At 35.8% G+C, this 17,018-nt stretch overlaps 1 protein-coding gene across 1 annotated transcript; it reads left to right on the top strand.

Annotated features, from left to right (window-relative positions):
- Positions 1-1,216: 1,216 nt before the first annotated feature.
- Positions 1,217-8,765, top strand: LOC104547256 (integrin alpha-4-like; the record flags this gene model as incomplete). Its single annotated transcript, XM_010192870.1, has 11 exons — positions 1,217-1,367; positions 2,102-2,200; positions 2,646-2,725; positions 3,072-3,158; positions 3,731-3,821; positions 4,550-4,657; positions 5,385-5,504; positions 6,776-6,895; positions 7,406-7,504; positions 7,698-7,817; positions 8,673-8,765. Coding segments are annotated over 11 exons (1,168 nt in total), but the record flags the coding sequence as incomplete, so codon positions are not given.
- Positions 8,766-17,018: the final 8,253 nt, after the last annotated feature.

Raw genomic sequence — 17,018 nt, forward strand, 5'->3', positions numbered from 1 at the left:
GGTCTGTAGTTCCCTGGGTCCTCCTTCTGGCACTTCTTTTAATCTCGATTTAAACCTAGTTAGCTGTGAAGCGTTAATTTATTTTGTCTAGACAGAATGCATTCATTATCTCTGAACAGCAAAGCAAACACTTCTAGACTTAAAAGAATGAAATCGAATAGGGGTGTCAATATAATGCTTTACTTACCAAGTTATGAGTCTTCACGTATACATTGTCATGTTTTTTTTAAATGGCTTAGATTTTGGCCTGCTCTGTAAATTTCTAGTCTGCATTATGCATTTTTTTAATGAAGAATGAAATATGATTACCAGGGAAAAGCTCTTGTTCAGCTTTCTTGTAGTCCCAGATGTGCACCTGGTGCTTTTGTGTACTTGTGTGTTAAGCTGGGAGGCATCTCTGTGACAGCATCTTGCTAATGAGCTTGGGTTTAATGCATATAAGAGGACTGAATGGTAAGCATATAATTGGTAAAACAGCTTTAAAATTTAACCTAAACTGAATCAAGCAACTGAAATGTTAACATTGTTTTTCTTTAATTCGCTTTTGTCTTGGAACCTGTCTGCTTATGCAGTGCTTTTACCTTCTGTTGCTTTTCTAAGTGCCAGCTTCTTTCCCAGAGGTGTTCAGTGACTAATGCTTTGGTTTCAAGCCAGAATATCTGATAAATGTCTATTTCTAGGCAGCCTTTCTACAAGTCTTAATTAAACTTTAATGTCAAGCAGAAGTTTACTTTGGACCCCATAGGGTGTCTGTACTTGTAACAGGATTATAGAACATTACATAGATCATAAAAGAGGCATGTTCACTTGCCCTCTTTGTGACCTGTTTCATAGTAACTCAATATTATGCTTTGAGTGAAGAGTGTATTTTGAAATAATGTCTGGAAATACTGTAGCAGTAGCACGGTGCTGTTCTTGTCTGCAAAGGAAAGGACCTATCTTGTAAAAGCCAGAAGCATGACTGGTCTGATAACAATTTTCTTGGTCTCGCATTAATAACCTGGGGCTTTAAAAAGTACAACACTGGAGATGACCATCATGTAACTGGTGTAGTACCTTCAGTTACAGGACTGACTAAAAACTTCCCTAATTATCTCCAACTGAGCTTTGTCAGAACCAGATAAAATTAACTGAAAGAGCAGTGGTGGGAAATTTTTGCATACAAGCTGTATATAGAATTACTTTTGACTTATAGTATGATAATTTATTTTTATAGGCCTCATGATAAGAAAACGTATCTCGCTGTTGGAAGTATGAAGACTTTACTGTTGAACATTTCTCTGCTTAATGTTGGAGATGATGCATATGAAACTGTCCTCCACATTCAGATCCCTACAGGTCTTTATTTCATCCGAGTTTTAGAATTGGTAAGAACAGAAAAATCTGTCAAACAGTAATCCTTTGATACTGTTCTTCTTCAGCCAGATACTTTACAAATTATGGATTGTTGAGGTTTCTTTAGCTACTGACAATTAAACTACACACACACCAAAAAAAGCTGATAAAAGTTCACTTTTGAAGTTCGCTGACTTCTAGCTACCTGAACCATGTGCAATATAATCAATACAGGTGACTTAAATCATTTCAATAACAGGATCTGATGGTAACAACATAAATTAAAAAATTGGTTTCTAAATGTATTTCAGGATGTTACCACTACTTTTAGTCTGATGATCATGTTTTGAGTGATCACAAAGATCTCATTGAATCTGTTCTTTTTCACAGGTATGCAGTCTTATGAAGAAGTCACACATCAAATTGTTCTCTCTTTCCGCCTTTTTAAAGTAACTGCTCTCTGTGTAGAATTCCCCTGCCACCTTTCAGAGGTTGGCTTTAAACTTGCGTGGGTCTAGGTCTGATGAATACATTTTAGCTTCATTATTAGCAAAGAGACGATGAAGTAACAGGATGCAGCAATCAGTATAAGAATATGTTGAAGTGGTCATGGATAATATAAATGTTCTGTATGTTTGTATCAGTGAAGTAACAAACACCTCAGTTCAGGGAAATAAAAACCACTCTATTACAGTTTGTGCATGTAATTTGAAATGCCTGAAAAAGAATTTTGTTTTAATCATTAATAATTTGTCCTTCACTTTAGGAAGAAAAACAGATACACTGTGAAGTATTAGACAAAGAAGTTCATGCAGAGAAACTTGAGTGCAGTGTTGGTTATTTATATGTAGATCAAAAATCAAAGGTAAGCTGTTGAAGTTCCTAGCTTTAAAAACACCCTAAATATGTTAGAAGGATTTTCAGGGGGAAAAGAATCAATCTTGTTTTTCAGAATCTTTCCTTCATTCCCAACTAACATCTTTCATCATGCTGGTATCTGAATCTCTCTGCTACTTTTAAAATTAGTTGCTTAAACACTCTCTGTAATAATTCACTGAGGGATAACATTGTTTGTATTATGCATTAGCTGATTGTGCTTGGCTTCCTAGACAAGTGAGCTGACTGAGGCTGTGAACAAATGTGTTAGGTCAGTAGAAAGGGAGTAGAAGACACAAAAAGCAAGTATTTTCTTAGTTCTGATTTTTTTTTTTAAACAGGAAATTCTAAATTAGTTTAATAAAATATTTTTCTTTAAACTGTGTTAAGACATACTATCATTTGATATGAACAAAATTTTATTTGTTCTGCAGCTGGATTTTAGTTTCCTCTTGGATGCAAGCTGGTTTACCAGAGCAGAAGATGACATCAGTATCATCGTTAATGCTACCTGGTAAAGTCTAATACAAATTGCGCTATATGAAAAAATATTACTAGCTTTGTAAAACAGAGTAGGGAATACTGGAAAGACTTAGCAAAGCAAAATTGCAAGAAGGCACATCCATTGCAAATATGTACAGAAAGGGAAATTACAAAAAACCCCCACAGATAATAGCTATTTAAATAATGAGCAGATTCTGCCTGTATAAAATGTTTGTTTTTTTTATTGTCTGACGTGTTACCAATAAAATATTTTTGTTTTAATAAGCTGAAAGGTCTTTAATATTTGTTTATAGAGATAATACATAGCATGTGATGATGTATTTGATACTCATTTTTCTCTCATTGCATTTTTATAGTAAAAATGAAGATGGGAACATGTTGCTGGATAACACGCTAACTTTAGCTGTACCTCTAAAATATGAGGTTGAGTTAAACGCTCATGGGTAAGTCAGCTATTGCTATACACATACATCTGTAGAACTGTTGTCTTGTTACTAGTGTAAATTCCCAAAGCTTTTAAGCAAAAGCATGATGTAGCTGAAAAATCCTGGGACTGAGAAGGCACGGCTATCCTGGGGTCTGACCCATACACTTCTGAGACACTGTTTCCACTACTGTGAAATGAAACCAATGATACATCTGGTGCTTTGAAGTTCTCTTAACAGGCAATTTTTTTTTTTAAATCTGGAATATTTTTTATAGAAAGAGGTATTTAATAAGAGCACAGCAGATCCTTAGATTTCTTGCTTAACATGGGCCATATTTTGGATTTGTTGTGGGTCATTCATTGAACATAGTTTGTGGTGAGGATTTATGACTTTTTTTCTGATTCACCTGCCTTTTTATGAGGAAGGAGTACAAAAGTAGAAGACTTCTACTCAGAGTTCCTAGATTTACTTAAACACAAACTCAAGTATTTTCTTAGAACCAGTCTGACTGGAGATAGCACGGAGTAGAAAGTTATACTAATTATATATAGGAATTCTATTAATTAACAACCTCTAAACCATTGTAGATTTGTATCACCAGCTTCATTTATTTATGGAACAAATGAGGAAGATTCACCAGTTATGTGCATGAGAGAGAATATCAACTTCACTTTCCATGTAAGAGTTTTTCTTTGTATGCCCTATTATCTTTGTTTTGAAGGTTAATGCTTAGATTTTCAGTGTATCTAATGACAGTTGCACAGACAGTAAGGGAACTTTTTTAAGAGTACAATTGCATGGTGAACAACTTTTATGCATCAATGATGAGAAATGGCTGTTGAACAATTTTTTTGGCCTGGACAATCTTGCAGTGAACAGACAAAGAAAAAAATTCTTGGCACAAGCAGGGTTGGAATTGATAGAGCAGTTCAGACTTGCCACTTCTTTCATTAAGAAATACTTCAAAAGGAACTGTCTTATGGTAACCAAAGGGAACCAGAAGCCCCTTCTAAGAGGATCTATAGGTATCAGATTTGTCTCCAATGGATTAAAAGCAGGAGTTAGACATTAATCTCTCCTAGTTCCTTTTGCATATTCTCCTGGAAGGCAGTCTGTATGACCTCGGGGTAGTCATCACAGCTTAGTAGTACTTATGCATTGGGTTTGGTAAGCCTGCAGAATGAATTAAGCAAAAATGTTACGACTCCTAGCAGAATCCACTTTCATGACAGTGTAACAATGCAGGTGCTACCCCTTTCTGAGAAGTGTTTTGTATTTATAATTTATATATGTGTGTGTGTGTGTGTGTGTGTGTGTGTGTGTGTGTGTGTGTGTGTGTGTGTATTTGTTACTTGAATAGCTTCCATGAATTAAAGCTTTAAATGTATAACATCTTCCCCCACAAGGTTATCAGTGCAGGACCAAGCATGGCTCCAAATACAAACTTAGAGATAATGATACCTAATGCTTTTCCACCCAATGACTTCAAATTATTCAACATATTGGATATCAAGGTAAGAACAGGTTAGATAATGTAATTTTATTAGCTATAAGAATTAAATTAAAAAGAGAAGCAGAGCATAGTAGAACTAGGTACAAAGCATGTGTTCAATTTCTATCAATTTCAAACATACCTAATACCATAATAAGGGTCTTTATTAGAGTCCTATTGAATTCAGTGAATTCATCTGTGCAAAGCTTGATCCTTAGCATGCATCTGTATTTGTGTTTGTCAGTTCTTTCCTGCTATGAAGTAGCAGAATACAGTGTATTAAAACAAATCAAAGAATTTCTGCATCGGGTAACTCTTTAAAGATGCTAGACTTAATTATTTCATCTTGAACAGAGTATTCATTGTTACGCAGAATATACAGTATACAGTCTTTCCTTTGTAGAACATAAGAATCAGCTAACATAGGGTACAAGAGATTCCTCATGTCTGCAGTATGTCTAAATATGCCTACAGCAGTTGACTCAAATGAGCCCAAGATCTTGAAGCTCCTTTCTGGTTTAATCATATCTACTTCCTAAAATGTTCTCTGTAACTCAGTGTACACAAAAGCACACCAGTTTGTTAGCTGCAGTGAAGCGGAGTGAACAAGAATAAGATGATCTTCAGCCCCATGTGTTTTACACTTCTGAAAAGAAAAGTTACATTCCTTTTGAGCATTTTGCTTTTCAGAAGTCTTTATTCTGATTATTATCTGATGTTTAAATTTTGATTGTTATTTTTCTTCGCAGACAACAGTTGGCCATTGCTCCTATAATAAATATCCCAGAAACTGTAGTGCAGCAGAAAAAAATGAAAACATATTGAAGGATGTTGTCACTTTCTTTTCAAAGCCTGCTAAGAGACAAATGGTAAGGTCTGTCTTTTGGCATCAGTGAGAAATAAATGACTGTATGAATGAGTCTTAGGACAACAGTATATCTTATATAATGAGGTCACTAGAGCAGTCTTCCAGGGATTTGTGGTGGGACCTGTGATAAGTTCAGCATAGTCGTAAGTGACTTTAGTGAAAGATGTGAGAACTGAGGTGAGAAAATTGATTGAGATGTCACTGAAGTCCCTGTGGATGAGAGTCACTGTGAAGAACTGCCAAAGGGTTATATAGCTGAATGAGTGGGCAACAGAATGGCAGATGCAATTGAGTAGCAAATCAAAAATACGCATGTAGGAAAAACAGTCTTAATTTTAATTACATGAAGTCTACAGATCAAGTATTCGTTGTCTTTTCCACATCAAAGAAGTGCTATCAAATGTAACTAATAGGAACTAGGTTCAAAAAAACCAAGAGTAGTACTCATGGTGAAACTTCTTACTGAAGGGTCTTATGAATGCTAAAAAGAGGTGAAATCCAAGGGAGACTGTACAAATTAATGGTACTGAAAGCCATTAAGGATTGCAAAATATATGGAAATAATTTTTGGCTCAGAAAGTTCTTATTAAAAGTATTTGGGAGGCTGGGAGAATATTGTTCAAGCTGGTCCCTCTGTACCTGCTGGCGATCAGATACTTGGGTTATGTACTCCAAACCAGAATTGCTATTCTAGTGTTAAGATTTCTGAGGGCTTGTTCTTAGAAATGTCTGATTTGCAACCTGTGTTTGATAGAGTTTTCTTTAATCTTAAAAAAAGCTGGACATTTTAAAATATGTTAATTTGGGACTTTAAGTAAGCACATTACAAGGAACCTCAACCAATGATTGAGACTAGAATATCAAATCAGAATTTAGCCATTGAGTCTTGGACAAAGAATGTGTGTCAATCAGTTATACTGTTGATACTGGATATCACATAGTTATTGTCACCTATCATTCTTGATAAAAACTAATTTGAAATAGCAGTGTAAAACCCAACCAAATTATTGCAATTGCTATTTCTCAGTCTAAAAAAAAAATTTTTAACAAAAATGACCTCTTGTTTTCTATCACAATTACATTGGTCCCTTGTACTGTACTTTAGCACCTATGGATTGGCAGTGATGGATGACAACCTAGATCTGCAACCTGACTTTTCAAGAACAAACATGGAGCTTTTTATTTTGTTTGATTCCCGAGTGTCTTTAATACTAAGGCAATACAGTTGATATACTTTTAAGTTAAGTTTCAGTCTTTCCCTCCCTTCTACAGTATTGCATGAAAAATGACAGCCTTTGCTTACAAATACATTGCAAGCTTGGAAACATGGAAAGTGGAAAAGAAGCAACCATTCAGTTGCATCTGGAGGCTACTCCTTCACTTTTAGAAATGGTAAGACATTAGTTTTTCATATTGAGAATATTTCAAGGCATATTTGCAATATTGTCTGCATATAAATTCTACGTATTAATATATTTTTGCAAACAGTATGATTAAATCCAAATCCTTTGGGTGTCACCTATTCTATGTTTTCAATGCTGAGTCTCAAACTGATACATATTTTTCAGTGGTTTTCGTTTTTTATATATTTTAGATTATTACTTTATTTTATAATATGTATTGTATTGCCTATTCTGGCTGGATTATGTAGGATTGGGATTTAATTTCAACTCATAATTGTACTTTTCTAAGAAAAACAGCATGGATGTGGACTTAAGTAAAATCCAACTGGGCTTCATTCCAGCTTCTGGTACTAATTTGTTTTGTGATCAGAAAAAGGCATCATTGTATGCTGGTGTGAGATTCTGTTTCTGTGAGCAGCTGTGTTACCATTTTTGCTGGGGAGGAATTAATGTGTTGAAGTTTTTTTAAAAGATATGATTTTTTTTCTTTTTTAATCAGGATGATGCATCAGCACTGAAGTTTGAAGTAAGAGCAACAGCCTCACCAGAAAAAAATGCAAAAGTTATTGAACTGCACAAGGACAAGCAAGTTACATATGTAAGACTTCTCTTAATCAATTTGTGATAAACATGTTAAAGCAGAAAAACCAACAGCTGTTAAAATTGCAAAATTCTATACATCTCTATACACAGGCAATTAATATAGTCTTAATTACTTAAGAGTGTAATTTTTCTAGTACCTTTTAGGTAAAAAAATATAATCAGCGCTGAATTTATTTTCTGCTTTCCAGGTCTTTTTGGAAGGACTGCACCACCAAAAGCCAAAATACCATGTTACTGTGCTAATTATTGGAACAGGCTTAATAATTGGTGTTACCTTGTTTTTGCTTCTTTCATTTCTATTATGGAAGGTAGGTTTTCAGTATTTCTCAGTTGTTTTCAAGTCTGGAATTCACACTGTTGGTGGATCTTTGGATCTGTTAATGCAGGTTAAAGGCTAAATATTTTCTTTTGATCTGTCCTTTTTAAAGAAACATAATTTCTCCTAGAACTTGTGTTTTTTCAAAATACTTCATTTTATCTTCTGTGTATTCTCCACCTTATGTTATTCAATACCACAACCCCCTGCTCATGTTTCATATGGCACCTCATGAATTGCAAATGTTTCATACAATTTAGTGATATCAAATGGATCATTTTTGTGGGGTGGTGCTCCACATTTAATGTCATTTGACACATGACTAATAGCCTACAGCATAGTTTCATGCAACAATAAAATGTTTTAGATTTTAAACTGCAACATGAATGCTAAAACAATCCTGTGCTTAAGTAAAAAAGAAAACTGTGAAGGATGCAGCTTCTCTGACAAGTGATTTAGGGGAGACTTAACTACTTCACCTGCATGCAGACTTTCTCCATCCATCATTTTTTCCCAGGGGAGTGTACAAATAAAACAAATTTAACAGGGAAATTTTATCACCATTCCACATTTAAAAAAATATTGGATTCTGTGGACTATTACAGTTCACAAGCCCACACCCTTGCTCTTTGCAGGAGAGTATTAGCCTTCGAAAAAGTAAAAGAAAAAGCAAGCCCACTTTTTTGATTGATGAGTAACACTTGATTACTTGGAATGACAAAGCTATGGCAAATACCATTGCTCCTAAACACTATATGTATATGCATTTTATTTTAGTTCATCTTTTATGGTTTAGATTTGATAACAAAGAGTTACTAACAACAGTTTCCAAACTTATGTATTTCAGATTGGCTTTTTCAAAAGGCAATACAAACCAGTGCCTCAAGACATGAACAGAAGAGACAGCTGGAGTTTTACAACTGGGAACAAAGATGACTAAGATGGCTAATAAATGTTTGATTTTAAAATGAAGAATTTAAGATTCAGGTTAACTCACAGGAGAAACACCAGGGACAAGAAAACTGGTCTTGAGTTCACTCCCTCTCACAAAATACACTTTATTTCCTTGCACTGTGTGGAGGACTACACCTTAGAGTTCTGTTGTTTTTCTAATATGAAAATGGTAAAACAGTTTGTTTTGTAGACTCACAGTAAGATTTGAAATGCTGTATATGTATCTGGTTTCAAACAGAAGAACACTAAAGATAAATAGAAGAGTAATTACTTACCAGAAAGAAGAATTTCTAGAAAGTATCAATGTTTGACCAGTCCTGGAAAATAAGATCTCGAACATATTAGCATGACTTAGTCTATTCATTTTCAAGTTTCAATCATCTTTTGATTAGACATTCAAGAAGAAATCCTCCCTCATCTTGATTTGGCAATTTTACAAGGGTAGATTAGCTTAAACTGATAGAAGGCATGGATGTAGAAAACAGCTATCAAGAAGCTCTCTTGGGCTTCTGAAAGGTAACCTCATTAGCTTTGGTTTCACAGGCACAGCCACAACATTGCTGAGACTTAGACACCCAGGCAAGCCAGAACCAGGAAGGTCAAAGGTAGATTCAGAGCAGAGAGTTTTGTGGAGTAGGCTGGAGATGCAGCACAGAATCCTCTCTGAAATGTAGAAAGAGTTGAGATGGAGATGATCATTGGAGATGATCATTTGTTGCCATCTTTAACATGGTACTTGCAAGCATGACAGAATCAGTTGTTTCATCCTCTCCTCAGATATTGTTGCCTTGATGTTTTGGACTTCTCCAGTGGAATATTTCTGTGAGTTTTGTTTTTTTTAAGCAAGTATTTATTTTTTATTTATTTGAAGAGTTTTCTATAGTACTTAGCATAGTAGTATTTAGTGCTGACATTCTTCCAGGACTTGGAAAAAAAAAAAAAGAGACTTCACATGATGACCAAACAGAGAAACACATACCCAAAAGACTCCAAATGCCAATCTTACCGGGCCAGATAGTATCTTTAGATGTGCCACACTTTACCTGAAAGTACTTAATAAGGAAGTAATTTGGAGAGCTAGCTTGGGTTCTTGTGAAGTTTTCAGATAAATACCATCCAAACAGGCATCCTCAGAAGCCACTCAGCAGAAAGGCAAATGGCCTAACAGAAAGATGGTTCAAACCGCTGCTCTGCTACTACAGGAAGTTTCTTCAGGTAGGTAAGTTTGCACTGCCACCTAGCTTTGGTGAAATAGTACAAGCCAAGGAAAAAATAAAATACTTTGCTCCCCAGTACAACTGGAGAATGTACAGCTTCTTCAATAACTGAACTTATTTTCACAGCTGTATGCAATATGGCCTTTCTGGCTGTGCCTTTGATGTCCTTATGAACTGCAAGGAGAAATGAATGTAACATGTACATACGCTTTGAAGCTGTACCATCATATGGGAATTAGCCTGAGACTCAAAAGCCATATAGAGTACCTTCAACAAGCACTTTTGCTAATAGAGTGTTTGGTGCCATAAAAGTCACATTGTTCACAGATTCTAAAGGTGTTGGGGACCATTTTGTAATTTTGTTTCACTTCATTTGATGCCAAAGATGTAGATCACTCTAAAGTAAATTTTCTGTCTAAAATCTTCTGCAATGTAAGGACAAATGAATGTGCATATATTTTTTTAAAAAATTAAGTATGTGAAGAATGAAACATTTTCTTGCAAGTCTGAAATTATGCACAAAATGCTTACCTTCAAAATGGCTTCAGTGAATTTTTGCACTTTAACCAAAATACTTTTGAACAGAAATTAGTTTGATAGTACAGCATATTGTGAAAAATATACCTCAAACAGTAGAAGACGACTTAACATTCTTCTTAGTACAAACAATGCAAAGAAGTGAAACTAAAACATTTTATTTATCTTTGACATAGTTTACATAAGTCAGTACATGTGATAAAGTTGCCTTGGATATGGTATACTTTCTATTCAGATTTTATTATTAATGTGTTGGTTGCCAGTTCTTAGGATATGAAGCAAAATTCAATTAGCTTTTATAAGACACATATTGAAAAAAAAATAAAATTACAATGTCCTGATGGCTGCAAGATTAATAAAATGAAATTGAGTGGTACTTTATAATAAGAATCCCAACAAGTTAAGCACTGTTAAGCTGTTTCTTCTGCAAATTCAATTATTTTGTTAATTTTCAGTTATATAATAAAAACTGTTAAATCTATTAAATGTAGCTAGAATCTCCTTCTTAGACGACTCCAGGAAGTTTAGTTTTAATTGTCTTAACATGTTAAAAATATCTGATGTGCTATAGTATCAGTTATAGTAGTTTAACTGGAGACTACTCTCTGCACCTCAGACAAGGGGTATAAACTGAAATGAGAGGTTCCAACTGGACACAAGGAGAAAGCTTCCCCTCATGAGGGCAGCCAGGCATTGAAACGGATGCCAAGAGGTTGTGTCACCTCCATGCTTCAAGGTTTCAAGGCCAAACTGGATGAAACCCTGAGCAACCAGATCTGGTCTCATTGTTGGACCCAATCTGAGCAGGAGGTTGGGCTACAGCCCTGCCAGGGCCCTGTCCAGCCTAAAGGATGCTGTGACTTGATCCTATTCTGCAGCTACTAACTCCAGTGCAAAGAGCAGGAATAAGATTCCTATAATAATTCAGTGCCTCTGAAGCAGGCATTTAATTGTCTATGAATTTGGCCTTTACTACTGGCCAGGTTTGTCTACAGAAACTGCATGAGATTTCCAACAAGTAACAGCTTGTTCTTAAGAGACAAATAAGCATCTGCAGTACTTGAGGCACACTGCTGTTTTGCTGTGAGTATTTATCACGGGTAGTATTTAAAATAAAAATATAGTAGCTATAGATTCCATGTAAAGGCTTAGGGCCTTGATTTAACAAAATATTGAAGGACTGGATTTCACATTATACTCAGCTGCTTATTGAAAAAAGAACGTACTTAAGCAACTCATTCTAGCCACGGGAAAATAGAGCATTCATTGCAATATTTGTCAGCCACCTTCTGAACAATTTATAGACAAGTGAGCAGGAAAACATTTGTTATCCCCATGGTCCTGCAGACAGACAAGCTTGTGGGTCTGCTACTTTTCATCATCTCAGAGAAAGCCAGTTCCCAAAAAGAATATAGTACTTATTTGCTGTCATATCAAATAATTGTATTAAATGTTTAGTAAGCTACAAAAAAGCCACCGATAAAAAATATGTTTATGTCCTATTTAGAAGTTATTAAGATGTAAGTAAGTCGATTAAGTTACTTATCATAACTTTCTCAGCAATAACAAAAGCTATGCTGAATATCATTTCAGTTCTAGGATAGCTAAAATATTTTTAAATATTTTGTACAAAGAGTAGTCTTTAAAAGACATTTCAACAAAGAAAAGCTGTATAAAACATCAGCATATTCTTTTGTATTACTGTTTGACTACAAATTATTTTGAAACAAATACATTAAGGCAGCATTAAATATATGTAGAAATGAAAGTACTTAATTAATAAAAAAATAAATTTATATTTTGCTACCATTCTTCAGCATGAGGTGGTAACATACCTCCCCTCCCCAGCTCTATTTGAACTGAATTACCTGACAACACAGATAGCAGCAGACTTAGAAATATTTCATACTATATTTATTGCAGAAGCTAGTATAATTGTAAAGGAAAAAAATATTTTCTTCTTTTCCGATGAAAACTCTGAATTCATAAGAGACCAACATAATAATTTTCGTTTTTTCTTGTTAAGTCTAACAGTTTCTTTACAGTTTAATACAACCTGATAAAAATATAAAACTTGATAAAAATTAAAACCAGAAATATTTTGAACATCCCAGTTAAGCTTCAGCTACAACAACTGAATTCAGTGAGTGAAAGCCTGGGACCTTGGGAAGCTGTGCACAGAGGGGAGAAAAGCACTCCTTAATACTGAACTTGCAGGGTGTCCCTTCTATATGCAGCTGCATGTGGCTTGGGAACTCTCCAGGTCATCAGTGTTCACTCCATAGAGATCGATAAGTTGAGGATGCACCCTGTCAGGAGAGGAAGTCAAACTTTACAAATTTCAGTGACTCATGTGCCACTATTTGGGGTTGGAGGAAGAAGGAAGTGGGTATGAACTGCTATGTGGAATGAAATCACCTGAATTACATTTTAACAATCCCTATAAGGTTATCTTTAGAAGTATACATTATATATGCTATAACATGATCTGCCTTTTATTCTACATATCAGGCTTTTACTCTGAGCATTGTGCATTCAACTAATCCTGTGTGTATTGCAGAAGAATGAGCCACTGCCCATTTAATTCCACTGATAATCCTCCTATTTGCCTATGTATTCTCATAGTCCCTTTCTTTGATCCCAGATATGGCAACTATTCTCAAGCAGCACTAGATTTCCCACTATTGGACAACTATATGTTTTTTTAATAATAAAGTTACATATGCTGCTTTCCAAGCAGGAATCCTTATCCCAAAAGAAGCTCCTCCCAGGATTCAAAAACCTTTATATACATTTGTTTTCCTCTAAGAAACAGAAGGGTGAAGGAACAGGCAGAAAGAAGGGAAGTGGAGCTGGAAGCTGACAAAGCACCAGAAAGGAAAGGCCAAGTGGGTCATAACAAACCTTTCCAAACATGGGCACAATGCAACAGAGCAAAGGGGCCAGACTGTGCAGTTGCACAAAAGCGCACAAAAGTACTGTTCTTACAATATTTATAACACCGAGCTTTGGTGTCATCTATATTATATATATTTAAGATTGCCATACTGATCTGTTACAGGCATACAGTCCATAAACACAATACTTAGCCTTACCGAATGTGAACTTGTGATCCTTCTTGCATTAAGTCTCCATCTATGTTCCAAGGGTAATTTCCTTCTGCAGAAGCAGCATTCAAATACGTATTTTGTTTTGCATCAAGCCCTCTTTTAAGCCTTGGTTGTACTTTTACTTCTTGAACTGTGTAGGTCTCAACAAAAGGAAAATTGAACTAAACCAAACACAGATACATATTAAATGAAGATGAAAGATACAGCTGGTACCTTAGCAACAAACTACATTACTTGAAATTAAAAAGCTTGCTTTTTTTTAATTTTACGTAAATGAGAACACTTAACGCTAGCTTTGACCACATGAGGCATTATATATTCCAGCTAGCATTTACAGAGTAACATGCTATTCTTACCCTAAATAGTGCCTCAGAAAAAATGGTAGTGTTCCATTTGCGATCCTGTTGTGGACTTGCTCAGTTTACAGGTGAGGTGGTATAATTTGCACATGCCAAAATGCCACATGCTCTCAGAGTGTATGAAAATCCAAACATTTCTCTCCTCTGTTCAACATTACCAGTAGTCCTGTCCTAAACAAGGTTAGTTAGAATTCCAGTAAATGGTCATCTTAAGTTTAAAGGAGGGTCCACATCTCGTCTAATTTCAAACTAAAAAGTCAGAAAAAGCAAAGCCTTCCTCCAAAAGCATAACTGAAAAGCATAAAGTATGTCCTAAATGCAGCTCTTAGTGCTGTCACACGGAATTGTCATCTACCTCTCCCCCAAAGTCTGACTGTTGAACGGTTATTTAATTCAAATCTGAACCTTCTTGTAGAAGTGATTTCACATAATCCATATCACATAAGGTGAATCACATAATCACATATTTGCATGAGCACCAGTGCACTGGGGTGATGCACCAGGTATTTAGGACAGCAATAAGGCACTGCGTTTGGATGCTTTGTTTTTCTCTTCAGCGACAGAGTAGAGACCGCAAGTTTGAAATGCAGTTCTGCAAACATTCATAACTAGATAGAATGTATACTTGCTAAAAATCAATGGTCATAGTCCACTGCTATCAGAATAGCATGCAGCAATGTGCTGAAATTATGGACTTTTTACCTATTTCTTACATAGAGTTGCATGATGCCCCCCCAGTCTGTGTTCTTGATCTCTGTACTACACAAATTTAAACACAGCATGCATTTCCTTTATTGTGGTGAAAGGGCTTTAGACTCATAAAACTATGGCACAACACAAATACAATTTAAACCACAACAGATGGGCTGAAATAGGCTAATCGGTATTAGTCTAGTGATTTAAAAAAAAAAAATCAGATAAAAAGGGGGCTAATGTATTCTGACATGAAGCTAAGTCTCCTTATGAGGATGCTAACATTAACTCTTGCAGTATGTCTGCCTTCATGATTAACTGTTCTTTCTGTAATCACCAGAAAGAAATTAACAGTACCTGATTTTTTACGCTGGCGTATCTTTTCAGATGTTTTATAAACTCTGTTCGGGAAGTATTTTGTACAACAGTAAGAGACATGCTTCCATTATTCAACCTGAAAAGCAGACAATTTAGTTCCCAAAAGAAAATTCATTAATTTGAAAGTTTAACAGGGTCTTCAAAATTGTACTCTTATAAATATCAATAATTTATTGAACATAATACATATAATTTTTTAAAAAACTGCTTTACTACTTAACAGATTATTTTTAAACTTAGCGATCTTTACACTTTTCTCTCCCACAAAGTGTAATGATTACTATAAATGTTGCGAGGCAGAACTTTACTAAGAAACCAGTCCCATGATACATGCAAGCACATTGCCATCATACAACTCAGGGCAGATGGGTTCATTCACCTCTTCTGTTAACACTCATGCTGCCCTAACAAACATCTTGATCTTCAGCTATGCTGCTATTCTCTTAGCACTTTTCAGTACAGTTTTACTTCGCATAGTGTGTAAAAGTTAAAAACTGAAGGGAATTTTGTACAAGATGAAACAGTCATATAGTAGAGATTAATCAAGAAGAGGCCCTACAGTGCAGATACTCAATGGTCCTGGATATCCAGTTGCCATTGATATGTCGGCATCATTGAGAATTTGGATCAGATGATGAGCTAGTTTCAAAACACAGATTCCTTAATGCAACTATACCTTGTCACAAAAGCCAATAATCTGAATTTCAATGCAATCATGCCTAAGTACTGTTTAAGTTATAGAGACAAATCAACGTTTAACAAGAGTATCTGATTAACATGACAACCACTGCTGAGATTGTATTTCATATAGATTAGGTATGTCATATCTTCTGAATATATAAACATCCATATATATATTTATCTAGTCAGCATGTATGCTTTGAAAATATGTTAAGAATGTTTAAAAAAATACTTCCAGCCTACCACCACAGATCTCTCCCCACTCATAGTTCTCTGGCTACTGAACGACTGCATCACAAATGTTCTCAGTCTACAATACAGCACAATCTAGGAAGATAATTTTTACATAGCCATTAAACAAGTAAGAATTCTCATTAATACTCTTGAAAGTCCAATCTGCAGAGAAGCATAACACCTATGCTGTGAGAAATGCCCCACATAGCTCACATAGTTAAACGTATCTTGACATGTTTCTGCACATTTAGGCTAGTATAATTTGAGTTACAAGCAGCAGCCATAGAATTATAGAATGTACTGGGTTGGAAGGGACCTTTAAAGATCATCTGGTCCAATCCCCTGCAGTGAGCAGGGACAATGTTACTAGATCAGGTTTCTCAGAGCCCCATCAAGCCTGACCTTGAATGTCTCCAGGGATGGGGCCTCCACTACTTCTCTGAGCAACCTGTTCCACTGATCTATCACCCTCGTGTTCAAGAACTCTTTCCTAATATCCAACCTATATCTACCCTTTTCTAGTTTTACATTACCCTTCATCCTATTGCTACATGATCTAGTGAACAGCTCTTCCCCAGCTTTCTTACAGGAACCTTTCAGGAATTAGAAGGCCACTATAAGGTCCCCCCAGAGCCTTCTCTTCTCCAGGCTGAAAAACCCCAATTCTCTCAGCCTGTCACAGAATCACAGAATGTTAGGAGTTAGAAGGGACCTCAAAAGATCATCCAGTCCAATCTCCCTGCCAGAGCTGGATCACCTAGATTAGGTCACACAGAAATGCATCCAGGTGGGTTTTGAATGTCTCCAGAGAAGGAGACTCCACAACCTCTCTGGACAGCCTGTTCCAGTGCTCTGTCATCCTCACAGTGAAAGTTTTTTCCTCATGTTCAGGTTGAACCTCCTATGCTCCAGCTTGTTCCCATCTCCCCTTGTCCTGTCATTGGCTGTCACCGAGAAGAGCCTGGCTCCCTCCTCCTGACACTCGCCCTTTACAAATTGATAAACATGAATGAGGTTACCCCTCAGTCTC

Source organism: Mesitornis unicolor, unplaced genomic scaffold, assembly GCF_000695765.1.
Source record: "Mesitornis unicolor isolate BGI_N332 unplaced genomic scaffold, ASM69576v1 scaffold14999, whole genome shotgun sequence".
Taxonomy (NCBI): domain Eukaryota; kingdom Metazoa; phylum Chordata; class Aves; order Mesitornithiformes; family Mesitornithidae; genus Mesitornis; species Mesitornis unicolor.